We start from the raw sequence: 20,257 nt of genomic DNA, 5'->3' as shown, positions 1-20,257 counted from the left end.
TAACAAATTTCCTCAGAGGCAACTGAGGATTTGTAAAATATTTCAGAAAATGTAAATAACTAATTAGACATTTTAGAAATATTGCAACGATAAGTACAAGCAATTACTCAATGACAATTGACATGGAAGCCAGGCCTCCAGGGACCCTAGAGCCTCTGCAATAGAGGAGGGAAGCCTAATGCTTTGGGTCTGGGTTCCATGAGGGGCCCTTTGAATTTCTGCCAACAGTGTTAAAGGCAGAAACAAAAATAATAACTGCCACCACTGGTGAGTGGCAGCCAACTTTGCCAGGAAATGACTGTGGTTCTTTCTATACATGATCATGCTCAATCCTCAGCGCCATCTGAATGCACTGACATTTCCCCCCCCATACCTGTGGAGAGATGGGATCCACCAAAGATCACCTGTTATAAGAACGAAGGGAAGTGGATTCAGGCTCAACTATGATATGGGAAAGGGAGTAAAGCGTTGTGCCTAGAGGTGGGAATAGTCCAGGCAAGAGGATGGTGACCAGGACATCCAGAGTGGTGGCTTTGGAGATGGAGAGAAGGGTTGGATCTGAGGAGATAAAGACAGTGAGAATCGATAGCTACTTATCTTTGGGATTGTCTTAGTCCTTTCCAGCGGCTGTAGCAAGTACCACTGGCTGGGGGGCTTATAAACCACAGAAATTTGTTTCTCACAGTTCTGGAGGCTGAAAGTCTGAGATCAGGGTGCCAGCATGGTTGGGTGAAGGCCCTCTTCTGGGCTGCAGACTTCTCCTTGTGTCCTCACAAGAAAGAAGGGGAAGGGAGCTCTCCGCAGTCTCTTTCATAAGGGTGCTAATCCCACTTATGAGGGCTCCACCCTCATGACCTAATCACCTCCCAGAGGCCCCACTTTCTAACAACTTCACTTTGAGAGTTATGTTTCAACACATGGATTTGGGGGGAACATATTCAGACCATAGCACAGGGTGAGGGGAAAGAGGACTAACAGCTGATGGCCAGTGACACCCAGACAACTGGGTAGATGATAGCTCTTCTCCAGCTTTGGTGTCATGCTAGATGCCCCCATGCAAGGAATGGCGAGTCATCTACCTCCTGGTCCTGTTATTGAAGCAGAGAGGAGCTGCAGGCCATGATTTGGGAACAGAAAACAAAGATTCTCTCTCACCACCACCATGTTGCCCAGTTTTGAGTGTCTTTAATTACACCATTCTGGATAACAGGGACTTAAAACAGACACACACACAAACGGAAAGAAAAAGCTCTATGAAATCTGATGATGAAAGTAAAAAGAAAAATCAAGCACTCATACCATTAACTAAATGCATCAACATTTATTCTTGGTGACTTAAATGTCATATGTCACAGGAGGGCTGGGACTAACACCTGTTTTCAACCTTCTGTGTTATCCACTGGGGGTAAAGATTGATTATCTCAGATTTGCAGAGGAGGCAACTGAGGCCTGGGGAATTTTGTAATTTGCAGCAAATTGTAAAATAGATATCTGGCTCCTGGCTGGTTTATCCTCAAACCTGATCTTCATACATCAACACACACACACACAAGGCCACGGAGGCCCAGTTCCAGATGCCGCTCATAATTGCTTCCTTTTACATTGCAGTTTACAAATCCAGAACACTTTCTATAGCTCGGTAAGAAAAGGAATTTGATTTAAAGAGAAGCATCCAATATTTCTTCTCAACGATGCTTTCTTGCTCTCCTTGGGTCACACAAGTGGGCAACAGATGCATGTCTCTGATCTCTGGTTCAGGTATCATCTCTTGGACGGTTTTCCCATCACAGTCGGCATAGATGCAGCTGCATCAGCAGGTTCACACTTTAGCTCACGTATTCCAAGATGCCATTCCCAGAGTCTGATCAGGAGGTCTGAGTGTAGGACCCAGGAATCCGGTTTTTCTGTGTTTCCCAGGTGATTCGGTTGGAGGAGGTCCTTGGTCCAAACATTGAGGAAAGTTGGACTAACCACGATGTGATCCCCACCATGCTGTGGGGATGGAGAGATTAGGAGAAGGCCCTGCCCTCATCCTGAACATGCTCCACCTTGACACCTCACACTGCGCTTGTCAGGGCTCACTCTCAGGACCTGGGGTCACTCCTCAGTGCTAGACGAGTCCCGAAAGGGCTCACCTGGCTGGCTTCTTTGTGGGTATGCTGATGACAAGGACCATGCTCCCTCCTGCATAACCCACTCCATTGTTCAAACTCCTAATGGGTCAGGCTGTGTTTTGTGTTGCTTTGGTTTTCCTTGCTGAATTCTGCCTCCCTGCCCTGTTCACACTCTGGCTGCAGCTCTGTTCTCTGATCCTACCTTTTATTCATTAATTCCGCACATATCTGTGAACCACTGTGTCAGCCATGGACTACTCAGAAAGCCATAAGAAGACACAACTCCTGTTTTCTAGGAACTTAAACATCTCCTAGTCATCTCCCCCTCAAGTAAGAATAAGTATCATGCTTATGTTTCCAAAATAATTTCTCCTCATTACTTTAATAAGACCATATTGACAATGAAAATATTTTAATACTTTATAAAAATCATTTTCATTAGTTGCCGTTTCATATTATTCCCTTAGGTAGGTTTTCCCTCGAAGTGCAGATGTAGAAATCTAGGCTCAGAGAGGTGGAATAATTTACCAGGTAACTTAGTAAGTGGTGGAAACCAGATCTGAGCCGGAGTTCTATGACATCACAACTTAGTTCTCCTCTGCTCTTTGACCTAGAATTCATTCCTTGTCACTCAAAGATAAGCAGGCCCAGCCTGGGGATTCTGGGGTCTTGGAACCCTGTGGCTGAAAGGGAACTTAATTGTCATTTAAACACGAGGCAGGGGCCTGGGATCCCAGAAAAGTGGACTCTATCCTTTGTCTGGAAACCCCAGTGTTGGTAAGCTCATTGCCTCACGAAGAGAATCCATCTCTAGCTGGGCAGCCGTGGTGATTAGAAAGCTCCCAAAACAGGACAGGACTATGGGGGGTGTTCAGTAAAGGTTTTTCTGAACACATGAAGACCAAACGGGGCTGTAATACCACTGCATGCTATTCCGCTCCTTCTCATGGTTCTGCCTTCTGTCATAAAACTAAAATTAACGAGCATTCATCTGGGGTTCATTATATGCCAGACTCCGTTGTAACTTTCTTACGTGTACTAACATTTTTCATTCTCCATGAAGAAGGTATTATTATTACCATCATTCCCATCTTACAGAGGAGGAAGATGAGGCCCAGGGAGGTCACTGACAAGTCTTAGGTCACCCAGTGTGAGTGGGAGCCGGCCGTCTGGTTCTCGAACCTGTGTGGGTGGTGCTCCAGAGACCGAGGTGGTTCTCTCTCCCATCCACAAGGAAAGCCTCTCTGAAGCTCGTGTTACGTCTTCCCTGGCATATGCTTCAGGGCCCCTTCACTCTCCCCTCATCTTTCTTTCTAGGTGTGTTTACCTGAAACATGGCTGCCCAGGTGCAGGCTGTGCCCACACAGGTACAGGCGGCAGTGCTGCTGCCTGAGGAGCAGGCAGGGAGCTGGGGGCCCAGGAGCCCTACCCAGCGTGGAGGGAAATGCCAGGGTGGGCGTGCTCACACCAGGCCGACTGAGGCTGTGAAGACTTGATGGGGGGCTTGTGCCCTCCTTCTGAACAGAGGGAAGTTCGCGTGGATGACCCTGGACCCAGCCAAGGCCTCGTCCCTCAGAACTCAGCCTTCCCAGGGAGGCCTGCCCCGAGCCTCAAGTACCCAAGGCCTCCCTCTCCTCATCACTCGCATTGTGCTTGACGCTCAATCGCCCTTTCCCAGTCTTTGAGCATCCTGAGGGAAAGGCGAGCTTTTGAGCTCCGTAGGCACAGCACCTGCACACGCAGCAGGCCTTCAGGAAAGGCGTGATTAATGCTGAGCATCTGAGGATTACACTAATGTAGTAAAATGATTGAAATCACTAAAATTACGGGTGGCACTGGTTGTAGTCAGAAGTTAGTGCAGAGTTGTCTGTGTATGTGTTATGTGTGTATAATCGGTGTCTGAGTGTGACATGTATGTGTTAAGTGTGTGTAACGTGTGTATTGTGTGTGTGCTCTAACATCATATGCAGCACTTCATATACTTTACCTCTATTGATGCTGCAACAATCTTATGGGGAAGGTACTTTTATTGTTCCCAACTGAATGACAAGGACAGTGAGGAACAGAGAGATCAAGCAAAGCTGTGGGCCCAAGGTCATGCAGCTCACAGTGAACTGAGTAAGCTCAGGCCTGGTTAAGTCCAAAATTCTAGTCTCCACACTAGTGGTTCTCAAAGGAGTGTGTGCGTCAAATTCCCTGGAGGACTTGTGAAAACACGGATCACTGAGCCTCACCCCTGCAGTTTCTGACGGAGTCGGTCTGGAGTAGGACCCAAGAGTTTGCTTTCATAACAAAGTGGTGCTGGTGCTGCTGGCCTGGGAGCCACACTTGTAAACCACCACTCTAAATATACTCTTTCTAATCATCAGACAGAAGGAGCCAGGGAGAGGGCTGGGGTCAAAGCGAATGGTTTTGGATTTCTGCAAATTCCTGCAATTCCTACAAATTGGACCAAGTACATTTACCAGCAAAATCAATAAGGAGTTTTAAGACTGATATTTTAAATGTGAGCTCTTCTCCCTCATTGAATAACTGGGTGTCTGGTTATAATGAATCACATGATAAAAAGGTAAAGAAGCTGTGTTTGCATCAACAAGTTCCAGGACTCTATCCTATGAGTCCTAAACAATAGGATAGCAGGGTGCATGTTCCCAGGAGGAAACAGTATTCTGCATGGTATTCTCCATACCTTAAATATTTTTTCTTCTAAATATTCTAAATATTAATTCTTCAGAAAAACATTCTTCCAGCATTCTTCCAGTAATGGCCGAAGCTGGAAAACCAGTGTTTGGCCTCCTGGGTCAGTGTTCTTACTCTGTATGGCATCCATGGACCTCTGTGTGAATCGAGGTCAATACTACCCACCTAAGAGAGATTTTGAGGAGTGCATGATATGATGCGTGGAAACCCCCTAGCAGTATTTGGCATGTAGTGCACTCAAATGTTAATATGTGGTGTTCTTGGTCTCCCTTGGTCCCTCTTTCTATCAACTCCACCCGGGATTAGAGATTGGAGAGGATCCAGGGATTACTGAAACTGATAACCAGAAGAAAGGAGTCAGATGGCTTTGCCAGCTCTGCAGTGTTTTGAGGATTGAGACTGAGTGGGGCGATGAGAAAGTGGGGAAGATGCAGCTGTTCTGTTTAATGCGATATCGAAATGAAGCACAGAGTAACTTTAATTGCTGGTCCCTCTGTCTGATTTTTATAGGAAATGCCTTGAAATTGAAATCCAGTGGCATGTTCCAACCTTGACTGGCTCTGATGTGTTGGGCAGGGCTAGGGCACGCCTCAATGGCTTTCCCATTAGGGAAATGGGTTTTCAGCACATTTTGTGAGTCAGGACTTCCCAGGCTTCTCAGCTTGAAGTTCTGTCTTGCAGAATGTATAGAGGTTGGGTCTTAGGATCTGCTGCATTTTAATTTGCTATGCAGAAGTCTGGATTTTCAGAAAGGTTTTCCTGGATGGCAGCCTTTCCATGAGCTGAGACACAGTTAATCCTTTGTGCTCTTATTCGTGGGAGCTGGCCCAGCATGAACCCCATCAGCTGCAATGAGGTTGGGCTCTGAACCACAGAGATGGTGGTCTGGTCCCCAAGGCGTCATAGGGGCAGAAACAAGAGGGGTTTTGAAAGGAGCCCTAAGTGCCAATCACCACTTGTTAGCTAGGAGACACTGAATCTCCTCTTATTTTCCCTCTTCCTTCTCTCTCATTCTCCCTCCCACCCCAAGATTATGCCAGCTACCACCTATTGAGAACCTTCCAGTTCCCCCAGAATCACTCAATTGCAAGTAATTAGCTTCTATCTTGTCGAGAATCCCCCTAGGTAGCTTGTCTCATCCCCATTACACATGGCGGTAAACTGAAGCTTGGAAAAAGTGAGGAGAGTTACCAACGTCCACACCACTAGAATGTTCTAGAGTCAGAAAGTGGCTCCAGGTTAGAGCCTTTCTGATTCTTTTCCTAATCTGCAATTTGGGGCAAAAACTTTTATCTCAAAATTCTTCTTGGACAAAATCAAACAACTTACATAAAATACATTATGCAGCACCTACAATTCAGTAGGTGCTCAATAAAAGTCAGTTTCTTTCCCTTCCTCCAAATTCCTGGTATCTAGATGATTCTGTATCCTTGGAAGATCCAGCCTGTCTTGAGTGTCTCTCTTGGTTTGTTTCTCACCCTGTTTGGACGATTTTAGTTTTGTTCCCTCCCATCTTTCCCACCTGGCCCTCCTATTATTGGCCCTAGGTGCTCCTGGGTTGGAGAATTAGCAACCTATCAATTTGGGTTCAGCGTCTGCTTGGCAACAGCACCCACTCCCTCTGCTTCCCATGCTCAATAGAAAACACACTTGTCCTTGCCAGTCCAGGCACCTTGATAGAACCATTTTCACTTATTATTATTAATAGAATCTACTACTTATTGAGTATTCACTACACATGAGGAACTGTGCAAAGTGCTCTATGTGGCAGATGTATTTAATCTTCCCATCATCTATCAGAGTTATATGCTATTATCAGTCCTCATGTTACAGATGAGGAAACTGAGGATGGGAGAAGTTAAGGGACCTGCTCAAGGTCCACAGGCAAAAGTGGAAGAGCAGGGATTCTTGCTCCCTTGGCTGTGAAGTGTGTGCTCACAGCTGGGATGCTATGGCCTCCATGGTACTGGCAGGTTAGGAGGAGCAGTAGACGAACCGAGCTTTAGATTTAGGATATCTGGGTCCAAGTCCCAGTCTTTTCAGTATGAGCTGTGTGACATTAAGCAAGTCACTTCACCTCTCTGTGTCTTTTCCTATAAAAGGAGCCCCTGAGGGATATCGGTGGACACGTCATCGTCCTTTTGCTCAGATACCCTTGTCCCTCTAAGTTAGCACTGTTTGGCTTCCTGTTGTAGAAAACCAGGCTCTCTGTGTCTGGCTGATGTGATTTCAAGCTGTTCATTTCTCTCTTGTTTTTCAGGTAATGAACCAAAAAGATCATGTCTGAAGTACAAGGAACTGTTGAGTTTTCTGTAGAGCTACATAAATTTTATAATGTGGATCTCTTTCAGAGAGGGTGAGTATGCTTCGCGATTTGTATTTCTTTTTATATATCTATATATGTTTGTTTGTTTTGTTTTGTTTTGTTTTTTCCTTGGCAAGGAGTGAAGGTGGTGAGGACAGGTTATAGGAAATTTTGGATTAACGATGAAAGGATTGTCGTTACTTTCCCTGCCAAGTGGAAAATCCAAACCTTTAGTGCATTTGAAAATAAACCAAATATTAACAAAAACTAGAAAATGCTCATTTCTCTCCTCCTCCTGTATTTTTTCTACCATCTCTCTTCTTAGTTGCTCTTTCCATTAAATCTATCAGTCAGTTTTAAAGGAAAGTGAATTTAGTGGAAGTAAAAGTTGTCTGGATAACTCTGATAAAAAGGTGTCTGTATGACCGATATCTGTAGGGGCCATTTCCCCAAACACATATTGTAAAACCTGTGCGCAGATCTCTCAAAACCTGAGAATTACATTGTCTTCTTTAAATATGTAATTAAAGTATATTTACTTCCAGTTTTTAAGGATGTCTCTGAATTTGGCGTTTTACGTGCATGGTCTCAATAAGTTCTCATGACAGACTTACCTCTCAGGGTCACTGTAAATAATAAAGATATGAAATAGTTATATAACGTATTCTAACCACAGAATAGAATTACTCAGAATGGCTGCTACTACTTTCTCCATATTATAGATGAGGAAACTGAAGTTCATAGAAATTGCATTTCTGATATTGCCCGAGTTAATGAATGAGTGTGCAAAGCAATGGTTATCCATTAGTTTGCCTTCACTGATTGCACAACAAACTATCCTAAAACTTAGTGGCCTAAAACAACAACTATCAATTTAGCTTGTGATTCTGAGGGTAGGCAATTTGAGCTGGGCTCAGCGGGCAGGTCTACTGAACTGGACCACGCTTGGCTGAGCTCACCCGGGCTTGCTGGAGGTCTGGAGCCCTGGGCGGGGAGGCTGTGATTCTCTTCTCCGTGGCCTCTCATCCTCCAGTGGGCTCGCCTGGGCTTGTTTACATGGTCGCTAGGCCCCAAGAGCGAGAGTGGAAACACACAAAACTTCTTGTTGCCAAGCCTCAGAATTTGCATAAAGTTGTTTTCACCACCTTTTACTGGCCAAAGCAAGTTGCAAAGATAGTCTAGAATCAGGGTGGAGAAATTGATACCATCTCTTGATGGAAGAGGAATAATCTGTGCACATATTTGCAATCTGTCACTCAAGGTTAGTCTCTAATTTCACAAAGATTGTTCTGGAATTAATGCTTCAAATGTATTTGTGGCCCCTTCTCAGGTAAGGTGAAGTTCAGTGGGGCTGAGTCATTTGTTAGGTGACCCGAATTAGGTAGTGAGGGAAATGGGAAATGATTCTGGGACCAGCTCTGTGTTTCTGGGAAAGGGCACATTAGGGGTTCTGGAGCTGGATTTTGATGAAGTACAGCTCTGTGCATCCTTTGGAAGCTTCATCTCTCTTGGTCCACCCCACCTCACTTGACCAGAAGTTGTGTGCTATAGTGAGAAACATCTTGGGCTTGGGGTCAGGCCTTCTGAGACCTGGCGTGGCTACTGCTTCTTGGAGTTTCTTTGGCATGTTACTCCACTCTGCTTTGCAGCTTCCACATTTACGAGAGAAGGAAGCATTTTTGATAGTTTCATGTGTGTGTCATAGTTTATTTATTATCTCTGGATCCTTGTCACCCACTATAGAGGTAAGCGGTGTTATCTTTATTTTGCCAGGCAGGTAGCTTGGGATCAGCGTGGTAAGGCAGTACACAGCTTTAACGTGACGGAGTGGGGACCTGGGGCTAAGGCTTTCTTGTTCAAAATCTTGCATTGTTTTCTGTTATGTTAGGCTGGTCTCTGAAGTGTGCTGCATTCTCCCCAGGAGTGCACAAAATATCTATCAGGATGTGGGAAGAAAATATCAGAACTTCTGTTTATATTTGTTTTAACCAAAAATAAGAATGAAATCAAGCTTCATGAATAATTAGAATCCAGACTGACCCTGTAAACCTTGCTGTATCCATATGGTACAGTCATGAGTTCCCTTTAGCAACTCAGGTGTCAAAAGAAAAGAGGGTGTCCCACAGCGCGAATAAATGGACGACATCACCCTCGCATTGCAAAATATCGTAGTTTGTGACTGCCTGGTTATATGCATCTATAAATTATTTTCTAGTTTTAACTAGAGTAGCCCTCATAAAACAGCAAGTGGCTTAAAAATAAACATCGTAAGGAAATCATGAACTAAAAATGATATTAATAATGAAGGTATAGCAAGCACCAGGAAATGACAGAACCAGACGTACACTCTCCTTCTCAGGCCTGTTGATACTCACGCTGAGATGGAGTGACAAGGTCATCAGATCCAACAATCGGTGGACTGAGAAATGGGAATTTATTTTAAAACTATTTGATAGATGGATTTGTAACCACAATTATTCATAATATACCTCCTCCTTACTGTGTTTTGGGCTCCAGATATTGACTGATGCTTGCATGAAATCATCATAATTAGCACGGCATTTTAAATGACGCACCCAAAATTCGAAGAGGCCCCTGTGCCCTTGGTGAAGGAGGCTGAAGGATGAGTGTGGAAATCATGGCTTATTCCTCAAGGCTTTGACACTCTTATCTTCTTGCTAGATCCGTATGGTTTGGGGGAGGCATTTTTTCAGTCACATGCCCCACTGAAGTCTAATATTGAATTAGGCTAAATTAAAACCAGAACATTGACTCACTGTAATGTATATATTTTTAGTAAGAACAGAAAGGTTAAGTGTTCTATTAATACACAAAAATAATTATTTTTAAAAAGGAGATTGTTATATTCCTTGCTTCATCTTTGAAAAGACCTCTTTTTATATTTATAATGCATATTTTGTATGAATAGAATTCTACATGCACATGATTTATAAATAAATATGCATATATCTGGGTGGCATGCTCAAAAATGTTTTTACTGGAAGGTATGGAAATTATTGACTGTTGGAGACCACGGGTCCAGCAGAACTAAGAGGAATCTCGCAGCTTCCTTCTAGCTCTTAATGTTAACATTTCATGGTGTCAAGAAGTGTGTGTTTAGGTACATACTTTGACATGGATGAGAGCATAATCTTGTGATTAATCTGCTTGAGGGTGGGCTTCATTGGAGCTGCCTGTGTGAACAGCCTAGGGCATTGTTTGGATGAAGGCAGTCAGACCTCTCAGGGGATGGAGTCAGTTCGAGGATCTCTATGGTCCCATCAGCAATAAGATCTTGAAGGTAATAGTCCCCAGCCCCCTGTATCCTGCTTGCGAGAGCTGTGGACAGGCTGGGCACAATGCCAGCCAGGATTCTGCATATGCCAGGGTAGTTTCTGATAGGCCTGATCCCTGATGCTCAAGGGGATTTTTTCACTCTGAATCCCACAGGAGCCATGCTTATAATGAAATGTAATTACTTTACCCAGCAAGCACTCCCTGGGGAGGTGATGGCTGAAATCTGAGCCTAGTGGGCAAGGTGGAGCCTGGATGAAAGACTGGATGATTTCCTATGATGGTAAAGGAAGGTAGGATTTGGAGAAGCTGGCCCATTTTGGGGTGTGAGGATGTGTGGTTAAATATGTGCTCCACAGGGTCCTTGGAATGGTAGAAATTAGAGTTGGGGGGTTGCAAAAGAAGGATACGCCGCCTCGTGATTTGTTGTGAGCTAAGATGCTGTATTGGAGCCACATGGATACAGAACTCAAGATAGTACATGAGAAGTTGCCTTGGTTAGGGAGTTACTTGCTTCTACCACATTTATTTTGTGGATGGTTGTTCTAGTCCCAGAGTGCTTTCTGCCTTTTCGTGATATTTGCTTTAAGTAAAACGTCAGCTTGCATTTGTCCAAAGTCTATATTGACTGAGGTGAATTCTCAAAGGAAAATCATCTCTTCAAATCAGTCAACAAGCATCATGAATTGTCCGGTATGTGTGTCGTTATTGTCGTGTGTCCCCGCCCCCAACCCTTGCTCAGCAGCGACTCACCCTGACAACAAGGCAGGGGCAGGGAGCACTGGGGAGCCTGGCCTGGGGGTCAGACTTGAATTTGAAGCCAGGCTCTGCCACTTCTAATGTGGGAGTGTCCCTTTAAAACACTCTGAGCCATTGTTTTATCACCCGTGAAATGATGACAAAGTCTATCTCATGGAGGAATCTGAAGGGTTATAGCATTGATGACTTTAATTAATACATGTAGAGCAGCTAGTATGGCACCTGGAATCTAGTAGATGCTGTCTGAATTGTCAGTACTACTAGTAAATTCTTGTCTCCAGTCTGTCCTTAACAGTACTCATGGCTCTGTTACCCAAAAGGACTTCTCTGTTTAAAAATCCTCCAGCTTCCTTCTGCTCTCTCTCCTCAGCCTTGTGATCCAAGCCTGAATGGTTCGACCTCAAACTTCTTTCATCTTATTATCTGTGGTCTGACCGTTCTTGACCCTCCTCCTCTTAATATCTGCCTGAAAATTCTCCTCTATGCAAGTTCCAGCTCATGTGTAACCTCCTCTCCAAACCATTTCTGTATATTGATACTTACCTATAAATCCCTCTTTTCCCAATTCCTGAAGCGTATCTTGTGTTTTATTCTGTCACCACTCACACATTCATGACTATAAACACTAGTAGGCAGGTGTTGTTATTGCCTTAGGCTCTATAAGCAGGAAGATGAAAGATAGAGACTCTGCCCTCAAGGTGTTCACCAGCTGGTGAGGGAGGCAGACACACACATAGAAAATGACCATGATGTGCAATACATTGTATAACAAAGACAGGTTTGGGGTACTGTGAAGCAAAACAAGAGTAGGGAGCCAATTTGTGGGCAGAGTCAGAGAAGGTGTCCTGGGAGGAGATAAGAACAGAGCTGTCACTTGAAAGATGGGTAGAAGTCAGTTGTGCAGAAGACCTGGAAAGACAGGAATGGAATGGCTCAGTGGTGTCAGGAGCAGAGCCCGAAAGACCAAAGTGAAGTGAAGAATAAGAATGGGGGCATAGGCCAGCCGGGTGACGTAACGTTTAAGTTTCCGTGCTCCACTTTGGCAGCCTGGAGTTTGCAGGTTTGGATCCCGGGTGCCGTCCTAGCGCCCCTTGTCAAGCCACATAGTGGTGGCATCCCACATAAAATAGAGGAAGGTTGACACAGATGTTAGTTCAGCAACAGTCTTCCTCAAGCAAAAAGAGGAAGATTGGCAACAGATTTTAGCTCAGGGCCAATCTTCCTCACACACATACACACAAAAGAATGGGGGCGTGGGTAGAGATAAGGGGATTATAGAATCTATCCCAGCCGATCTTTTATTAGACTGTGACTGTGGAGATGTGAACAACCCAGATCTCTTCTTTCATAATAGGATTGTGACATCTCCTCTTCCGTGATAGCAGACTGGATCTTAACTCCCTTTGCTTATGCCTTCTGCTCAAGAACTTACAGAGATTCTGCGTTAGCATTCCAGCATGGGTTCTGGGAGTCAGGAAGCAGAAGGGAAGATTTTATTTCATTCACAATAATTTTCTCATAAGGAAATACTTGAGTGAACAACTAATTATGAAACTCACTATGTGGATATTTGTATGTCATCAATATATTAATAACTCATTTACACCTATTTAGGAGAGTATGAGCCTTCAATTCTAATGTTGTTAGCTGAAAGGGAGCTAACATTTGTCCTTGAAAATGAATTCAAACTTCATTTTAAATCTTAATTCAGACAAGGCTCTGAATCAAGCTGATTTTCTTTCTGAGTGAAGTTTTTCATTGTTTGATGTTTAGATTCATCTCCTGTCTTTCCTCCACCCCTTGCCTATAATATCACTTAGAATATTCTCTGCCCAGAGGTTTTAGATGCTTTCATGGATAAATTCTGTCCTGCCCTCAGAATATTTGCACAAAAAGGACCTGTGATCAGTATTATGAGATCTGATGTAAAAGTTCGAATGCCCATAGAAATGTTAGGATTGAAATGCCCTTTGAACAAACTCACCTGCCTTTTCTCTAATCAGAGTGAAAATGGTTGAGTCGTAAGTCAAATGATTCCTGAAAGAAAATGCCATCTTGTGTTTGTGCCCTGACGTTCCCCATCACCTCCTGATGCCCAGCGACAGCTAGCTCCCCGTGAAATTAGCTAACCAGCCCTGATGTGCTTTAATAGACTCAGAAATACAATTATCTTTGCTTGCCAGAGATCAATTAATTGATTTGTCTGGTTCTGTCAGAAACAATGGTTTTTTTCACTTCTCTTATTAAAATATGGTGAGATCCTTTTCATTCACCACCACACTTTTGAGAGGGAGTAGGAGTGAAAGACAGTTGGGAGCTCCGTTGAATTCAGTTTTGCGGGGCACAGGATAGACCACAGTGGAGCTGGGGGTCAAGGTGGAGGTGAATTTACCAGGTGAGCATCATCAGGGCTTTGAAGGGACTGCATTTGTGAAGGCAAAGTGTGCGCCCTGATGAGTGGTCAGTGGGAACCATTTGCACACCACGGGAGCCATGGATCTAATGCACCATTTGAGTCCCAGGACTTCCCACTTGTGAAAATCAACACATTCCTTTTATTTGTTTAAATCAGTTTGATTTGGGATTTTTGTCACTTGCAGTCAAGGAGCCCACCTAGCATAAGAAGAGGAGATAGGCTCAGTGATTTGTGAGTCCTTTTTTCTCTAAATTTCCATAATATTTTTTTAATAAAAATCTGATCTCCCCTTCTCCATAAAATGGCATTGTTATAATTATTCCTGTCCAGAGTGACAGACATCCGTTACCCATGTGCTTATGTAGGTGGGCATTCTGGATTATTTTTCTAGTAAATCCACATTCCTGTTAACAATTGCCTTGTCCCATTTTTCCTTCTTTTACCCTTGAGTCTGTGACTTCATAAGCCTGCTGCTTTCAGCCTTTTATCCTCTTAATCCCTGGCTGAGGACATGCTTGGCAGGTCTATAAAGAAAAAGCAGTTTCCAGGGGGCCAAGTGTTGCCCTGCAGAGATTAAAATGCCTCTGGTGAGCTCAGAACCACCCACAGGGCCCAGTTACCACCTGGTGGAATCAAAGGCAGGGCAGAATGACACTGGGTAATGTGTCCTTTCTGGTTTTGTGCTGTAAGGTGGTTCTTGCTCAGGCCTCTCAGGAGAGTGAAAGGGCATATGGTCCTGAAGGTGGCGGTGTGAGAGAAGCATGGACACAGATCTACCATCTAAGAAGCGTAGATCTTGGTTCTAATTCCATTTCCTCTGTCATTAGCGGGGTGCCCATGGGTAAGTTACTAACCTTCTGGGATCTCAGTTTCTTCACTTGTTTCGCAGGATCTTTAATAGACATAAGTAAGGTAATATTTGAAAGTACCTAGTTAAATAGAAGTCCAGGCCCTGCAATGCCAAGATGGCCCAAGCTCACTATAGCCTGTCTATCTCATTGATTATAACTGAAACTCTGAACCAAGCATCCTCAGCTGGTTAGAGCCTGGGATGGAACAGACCACTGATCCGGTTGGGCTCTGAACTGGGTGTGACTTCCTACATTTTAAGCAGGTGCTTTACGGTTACTGCTACTAATGCCCCAGGAAGGAGTCTTCATGCCATCAATGGACCCCATGATTCCTATTGGCCTCAGTGGGAGAAATCCTGCTTTCTGTTCTTTACCTGGTATTTTGGTTTACAAAGTGAAAATGACACACTTTTTTTGCCAGTTTTATTGAGATATGATTGACATATAACATTGTGTAAGTTTAAGGTGTACAACAACATGGTGATTCGATGTACGTATATATTGAGAAGGGGTTACAATAAGGTTAATTAACACATCCATCACCTCAAATAATCACCATACTGTGTGTGTGTGTGTGTGTGTGTGTGGTGAGACCATTTAAGATCTACTTTCTTAGCAACTTTCAAATATACAATACATTTCTAAAGAAATAATAGCTTTAAGGACAATAGTGACATACAGTCAACAGAGGTGTACTAAACCACAGGATGCTTCTTTTCCAGAAGTTTCTTTGAATGGATTTTGGGTCAGAGTGGAAGGTGTAAGAGAATGACATCTTTCAGTGCTCTTGTTTTGTTTCCATCAGTTGTTAATTATTGCTCAAAAGTAATTTTAAACTTATTTTATCAAATGTACTGATTTTAAACTTTTAATTGCACACATACATAAAATAGTTTTTGCCTAGTGAAAGAATTATGGTGACAGTTTCATTTTTACACTTTTCCTTATTTTATGCAATACACGTATTAATTTTATAATCAGAACTCTCTCTGTCTTACTTTTTTCAGTAGATAGACACTATTTTACATGTGAATCTGTTTTACTTTACAAAAATGTAATATACTAATTTGTTTTCTTTTTTTCCCCCCTTTCCGTGTTGGGAACATTTTCCATAATCCTGTTAGTTCCCTTACAACATGTTTAACAGCTGCAAAGAATTCCATCCTAGGATTCTATCATAATTTATTTAACCAGTGTTCAATTTTTTTGACATTTTAATTGTTTTAATTTTTAATACTAGAATGCATTTCATTATTTAGACGTCATCATGGAATTTTTTTCTTGATTAAGAAGTGCTTCACTCTTGGTAATATAAACAATATACCCTGAAAATGAATGAATTTTGCTGCTTGTCTTGCTTCTCAGTCCCTGGTAATGTTGATGAAGATGAATACTCTGTGTGCCCAAGCACTTTTATCATCCGACAAGTGGAGGGAGGAAATGATCTTCAGCTGAACAGTCCTCACTTATTCCCAAATCTTCTCTGCTCCACTTCCTCCTAAGCCCCTCACTGATTAAGCAACTTCACGGCGTCAGTCATTAGATCTCCACCTTTCGAGTAAGAGCAGCTTTTGTGAACAGCAAAAACCTGAAAATCTCTCATCTGGCTGATGCTTAGTCTCCATGACTCCACAGATCCCCAGGAATTGACATTCAGGGAGCTGAAGTTATTGTTTAGGAACTTTTGGGAAAAGGGAAGACACCACTGAAAGGCTGGCCCTCTGCTGTTCTTCCTAGAAGTAGGCAGATTTTTGCTTTCACCAGCATGCTTTGTGTTTCTCAAATTGGTGAAATTCCATGCTTTCTTTGAAAAAAATCTCTTTCGTTCCATTTAATGAAACCGTCTCTAAATTCTAGGTCTCAACCCACTAGACACAACCAGAATTTCCTTGGAGAAGAAAATTTTTAAATTCTGTATTTACAATAATCTCATGTCATCACGCAATTCTACAAGGAACATAGTATTATTCCTAAATCATAGAGGAAGCAGAGGCTAACGTGGGTTCAATGTCTGGCTCAAGTCGGACATTCTTCATGTGGCCAGATGGCGGGGTTCTTTGGGGGATGCCTGGACTCCAGTTTCCAGATATTCTCTCTCTACCCCACCAGGCATGCTTTGTTTCCTCTTGGGCCAGACAAGGGTGTTCAGGTGTTGTGTTTCTTTTTTCCCTTCCTCCTTAAACACTACATACTTCTGCAAACAACGAAACTACAGAGCACTACTTCCAGGGGGAAATCATCCTCAGACACTTGTTCTTGACTCTCTGGCACCTGCCTGGATCTCTACTTTGAATAACGAGAGGGTGACGAAATGGGAATTGAATCCTCCAAGCCGATGACTAGCAGACCCCAGAGGTACTTTCTTAACTGAATATATTCACAACTCCTTGAAAAAAGATCTTTCCCTAAATAGAATCCTCAGAGATGATCAGTTGTTCCCCCTTCTTATCACCCATTAAAGCTTGCTCTAACATTCTCCTCCTCAAGAAAGAATGTGTGGTGTTACTTCCATGGAATTCCCATACGTATTGCCCCTTTTAAAACAGACCCAGGGTCATGTCTGGTTCCTTTACTTGTTTATTCATAAACTGTCATTAATTTACTCATTCAGGAGACGTTGAGCTCTTGCTCTTATTAGCTCTGTGCTAGGAATACTGGACAGAACAATGAGAAAGACAGAGCCATGAACTCAAGTTGTTCCCAACGTACCAGGGGAGATAGGGATGTAAATCAACAAAGTGATGTCAGAAATGGAGCAGCCAAAGCATGGACAAGGTGCTGAGGAGCCACAGGATGCTCTCCCCTCACCTGGGAGGCATCAGGATAGGTTACCTGGGAAAGAAGTTTACTAGTCAGATAAAGGCTGGAAGGGAATCTTGGGCATTGAGAACAACACGTAAAAAGGAAATGTTGTTTTCCTGGAAATGAAACATGTCCTGGAAAAGAAAAAGAGCATGGTATCTCCTGGGAAATGCCCCAGTGCTCAGGAGTGCTGCTAAAGGTGATGCTTTGATAGAGTGAGAGGGATGGGACTAGCCATGTTGCAAGGAGATTGATCATGAAGGGTGGATTTGTTGTGTCCTGGAGCTGAGACTGTGCCTTATACATAAAAGGGGGCTATGAAAGAATTTAAGTAAGGGAGTTACTTGATTATGTGTATTGTAGAAATGACACTTAGGAAGCAAAGAGGATGACAAGTGAGGTGGGGGAAACTAATGAAAGTGGTGGGGATAGCTCAGAGGCAGAATAGCTGAGAAATGTTGAGGCAACGGAATAGGAAGGATTGGTGTTTTTACATAATGTTGAGGGAGAGAGAGGCTGCAATGGTAGTCAGCTGTTCCCTTGGGTGAATTAATAGATAAAACTGAGGGGGAGGAGGACCAGGCAGCTGGAGAAGATGATATGAGTCTAGAGAGCTGGAGGGAATGTAGTATCTGGGTCCAGAGTACAGGCGGGAATCTGGCAGGGAATCATCAACTCGTGGGTGTAATTGAGCCTGGCTGAAATTGTTCAGTGACTTGTGGCACTTTGTGAGCTCAGACTCTGTGTCAGGACCTTTATGCTGTCAACTCACTTGGTGCTGTTGACAGCTCTATGAGCTAGATATTACTTTCATTTTACAGATGGGTAAACAGAGGCCCAAGGACACCCAGACATCCTGTGGCAGAGTTGGGGTTTGAGTTCAAGGCTGTTTATCTCCAAAACCACTATTGTGAAAGTGTTCTTTATTCTGTTGGTGAGGCCAGACTCCAAGAGAGAAATCACAATTTAAATACATTTGAAGGTAGAGAAACACATATGTGTTTGGGCTAGAGCTGTTGGGGAGGTGCTAGAGCATCACGAGAGAGAAGAGATCGCAGAAGCCAAGACACGTGATTACCTGAGGAGGGAGCATCCCTAAGGTCAGGTGTTGCAGAGGCAGCAAAGGGTATGATGATGCAAAAGCATCTTGAATTTGGCCTCAGGTGGTCAAGGCTAGCCTTCCTCAGAGCAGTGTGTCTGTATGGTGAGAGCAAGGAGCAGAGAGCCAGGTGAGCAAATATGGATGTGAGCTGATCCTGCATAGGAAAATCTCACCATATCCTAGGGAAAGCTGACACGTAAACTAGATTTTACTATTAAATACGATCCAGCAAAGTAGAGCTAATGGGCATAGTCATTTGCCCCTTGATGCATTCTCAGAGTTGATGCTGCTGGGGTGGGAGGGATACAGAGAAAGCTCCTAGGGGAGGTGGTAGAGCATACCAAGGAATATGAACTTCCTCTTCTAGGGATGGTACAGGTGGGGTGAGTATGGAATGTTTTAAGTAGGGGCATGATCAGATTTAAGCTAGAATATCATTTGGCTAAGTGTGGAGAATGAATTGCAGCAGAGAGAGGCAATGACTGCCTGGAAGATAGTTGGCACTCACATACTTGCTTTTATAGTTATTGGGTGAGGTTACTTGTATCAACTGGGTAGTGCTGATGAAGGAGAGGTTTACCGAGCAGCATGACAAAGAGGTTTCTTATTGCACTCCAAATCCTATTGATGAGTAGTTTCTGTGGTTTGTATAAAGCTCAAATCCCACCACTGATTTCTCCCTTCCCATGACATAGTGAGCTATAAAACCATAAGAAACAGTAATGAAATGGAACCAATGTGCTTTATTTATAGCTGGGAAAGTTCCTAATACTCTCCTAGTGCGGAGTATTGAGAAAACAGATTGAGCAATAAGGATTAGGCATAGGCACGGATGCCGAAATGGGATTTCTTCCTGTCTCTAGGCACCCCAGCTGAGATAAATCTTTAGACTCAAGTGTTTAGAGACAAAGGGGAGGGAGAGGGGGAGGAGAGAAGATGAATGGATATTTCGGTCCCAGGAGGGGCCCAGGGTCCTTCAGCTGAGCTGTAGTTACTGAATACGAGGAGTAAACTGCAGATAGAAGACTATGTGTAGCTCTTGATATTTAAGGCAAAGTTATCCTACCTTTTTAAAAAATGCATCCCATTCAACATCTCAGTCTTTAGTCAGTCAAACTGGCAATGTTTCTCTATCTACATTCACTTCCTGGATCACCCTCTCCCATGGGTTCAAATACCATTTCTGTGCCATTGGCTTCTCAATTTATGTAGTCGGCTCCTTTTCTCTTCCAAACTTCAGACTTCCCAGTAGGAATTTGTCTAATTATCATTTTTCTGTCTAAAAGGCATCTTAAAGTCAATGTATCTAAACCAAAAACCTGATCTCCCACCCTCTCAAATCTCTTCCATCAACAACCCCGTCTCAGTTCATGACAACTCCATCCTTCTGGTTGTTGAGGCCAACATCTTACAGCAATTCTTGACTTCTCTGTCTCACACTTCATGTCACTGCAGCTGGAAATGCTATTGCCTCTACCTTCAAAATATGTCTAGAATATGGCATCTCTCACCTCTATAGCTAATACCCTGGTCTGAACCATCATCTTGTCCCAACTGGATTTGTATAATAATCTCCACTCTCTGATCTCCCTGATGCTCTTCTTGCCCATCTCTAGTCCCCTCACAACATAGAAGCCAGATAGTCTTTCTAAAGCGTAAGTCAGACTGTGACGCTCCTCTGTTCCACCCCTCCAGTAGCTCTCCAATTTACTATGAATAAAACCAAAGTCCCTACAATGGATGCTTACTCTACTCCTTGTTCACTCAACTCCTGCCACCATGGTCTCTTTGTAGTTCCTTGATTACGCCTGGCATGATCCTACCTTAGCTGTTCCCATTGCCTGGAATTTTCTCCCCTTAACTCTTTCAAGTCACTGCTCAAAATCCACTACTGTAGTGGATGCTGTGAAATGT

The 20,257-nt window shown here is 43.5% G+C and overlaps 1 protein-coding gene across 2 annotated transcripts in view; it reads left to right on the top strand.

The window, feature by feature from the left end:
- The window catches only part of FAM135B (family with sequence similarity 135 member B), a 282,611-nt gene that overhangs the window by 92,545 nt on the left and 169,809 nt on the right, over positions 1-20,257 (top strand). For both annotated transcript variants that reach the window (XR_011493402.1, XM_044781144.2), the window contains exon 2: positions 7,075-7,170. Coding sequence is in view for 1 of the 2 variants with exons in the window: in XM_044781144.2 (XP_044637079.2) it covers positions 7,094-7,170 (77 nt within the window). In the remaining variant the exon portion in view is untranslated. The remainder of the gene's footprint in view (positions 1-7,074; positions 7,171-20,257) is intronic.

This window comes from Equus asinus, chromosome 12 (genome assembly GCF_041296235.1).
Source record: "Equus asinus isolate D_3611 breed Donkey chromosome 12, EquAss-T2T_v2, whole genome shotgun sequence".
Lineage (NCBI taxonomy): Eukaryota > Metazoa > Chordata > Mammalia > Perissodactyla > Equidae > Equus > Equus asinus.
The sequence above is the reverse complement of the archived record's forward strand: the minus strand, read 5'-3'. Positions and strand labels throughout refer to the sequence as shown.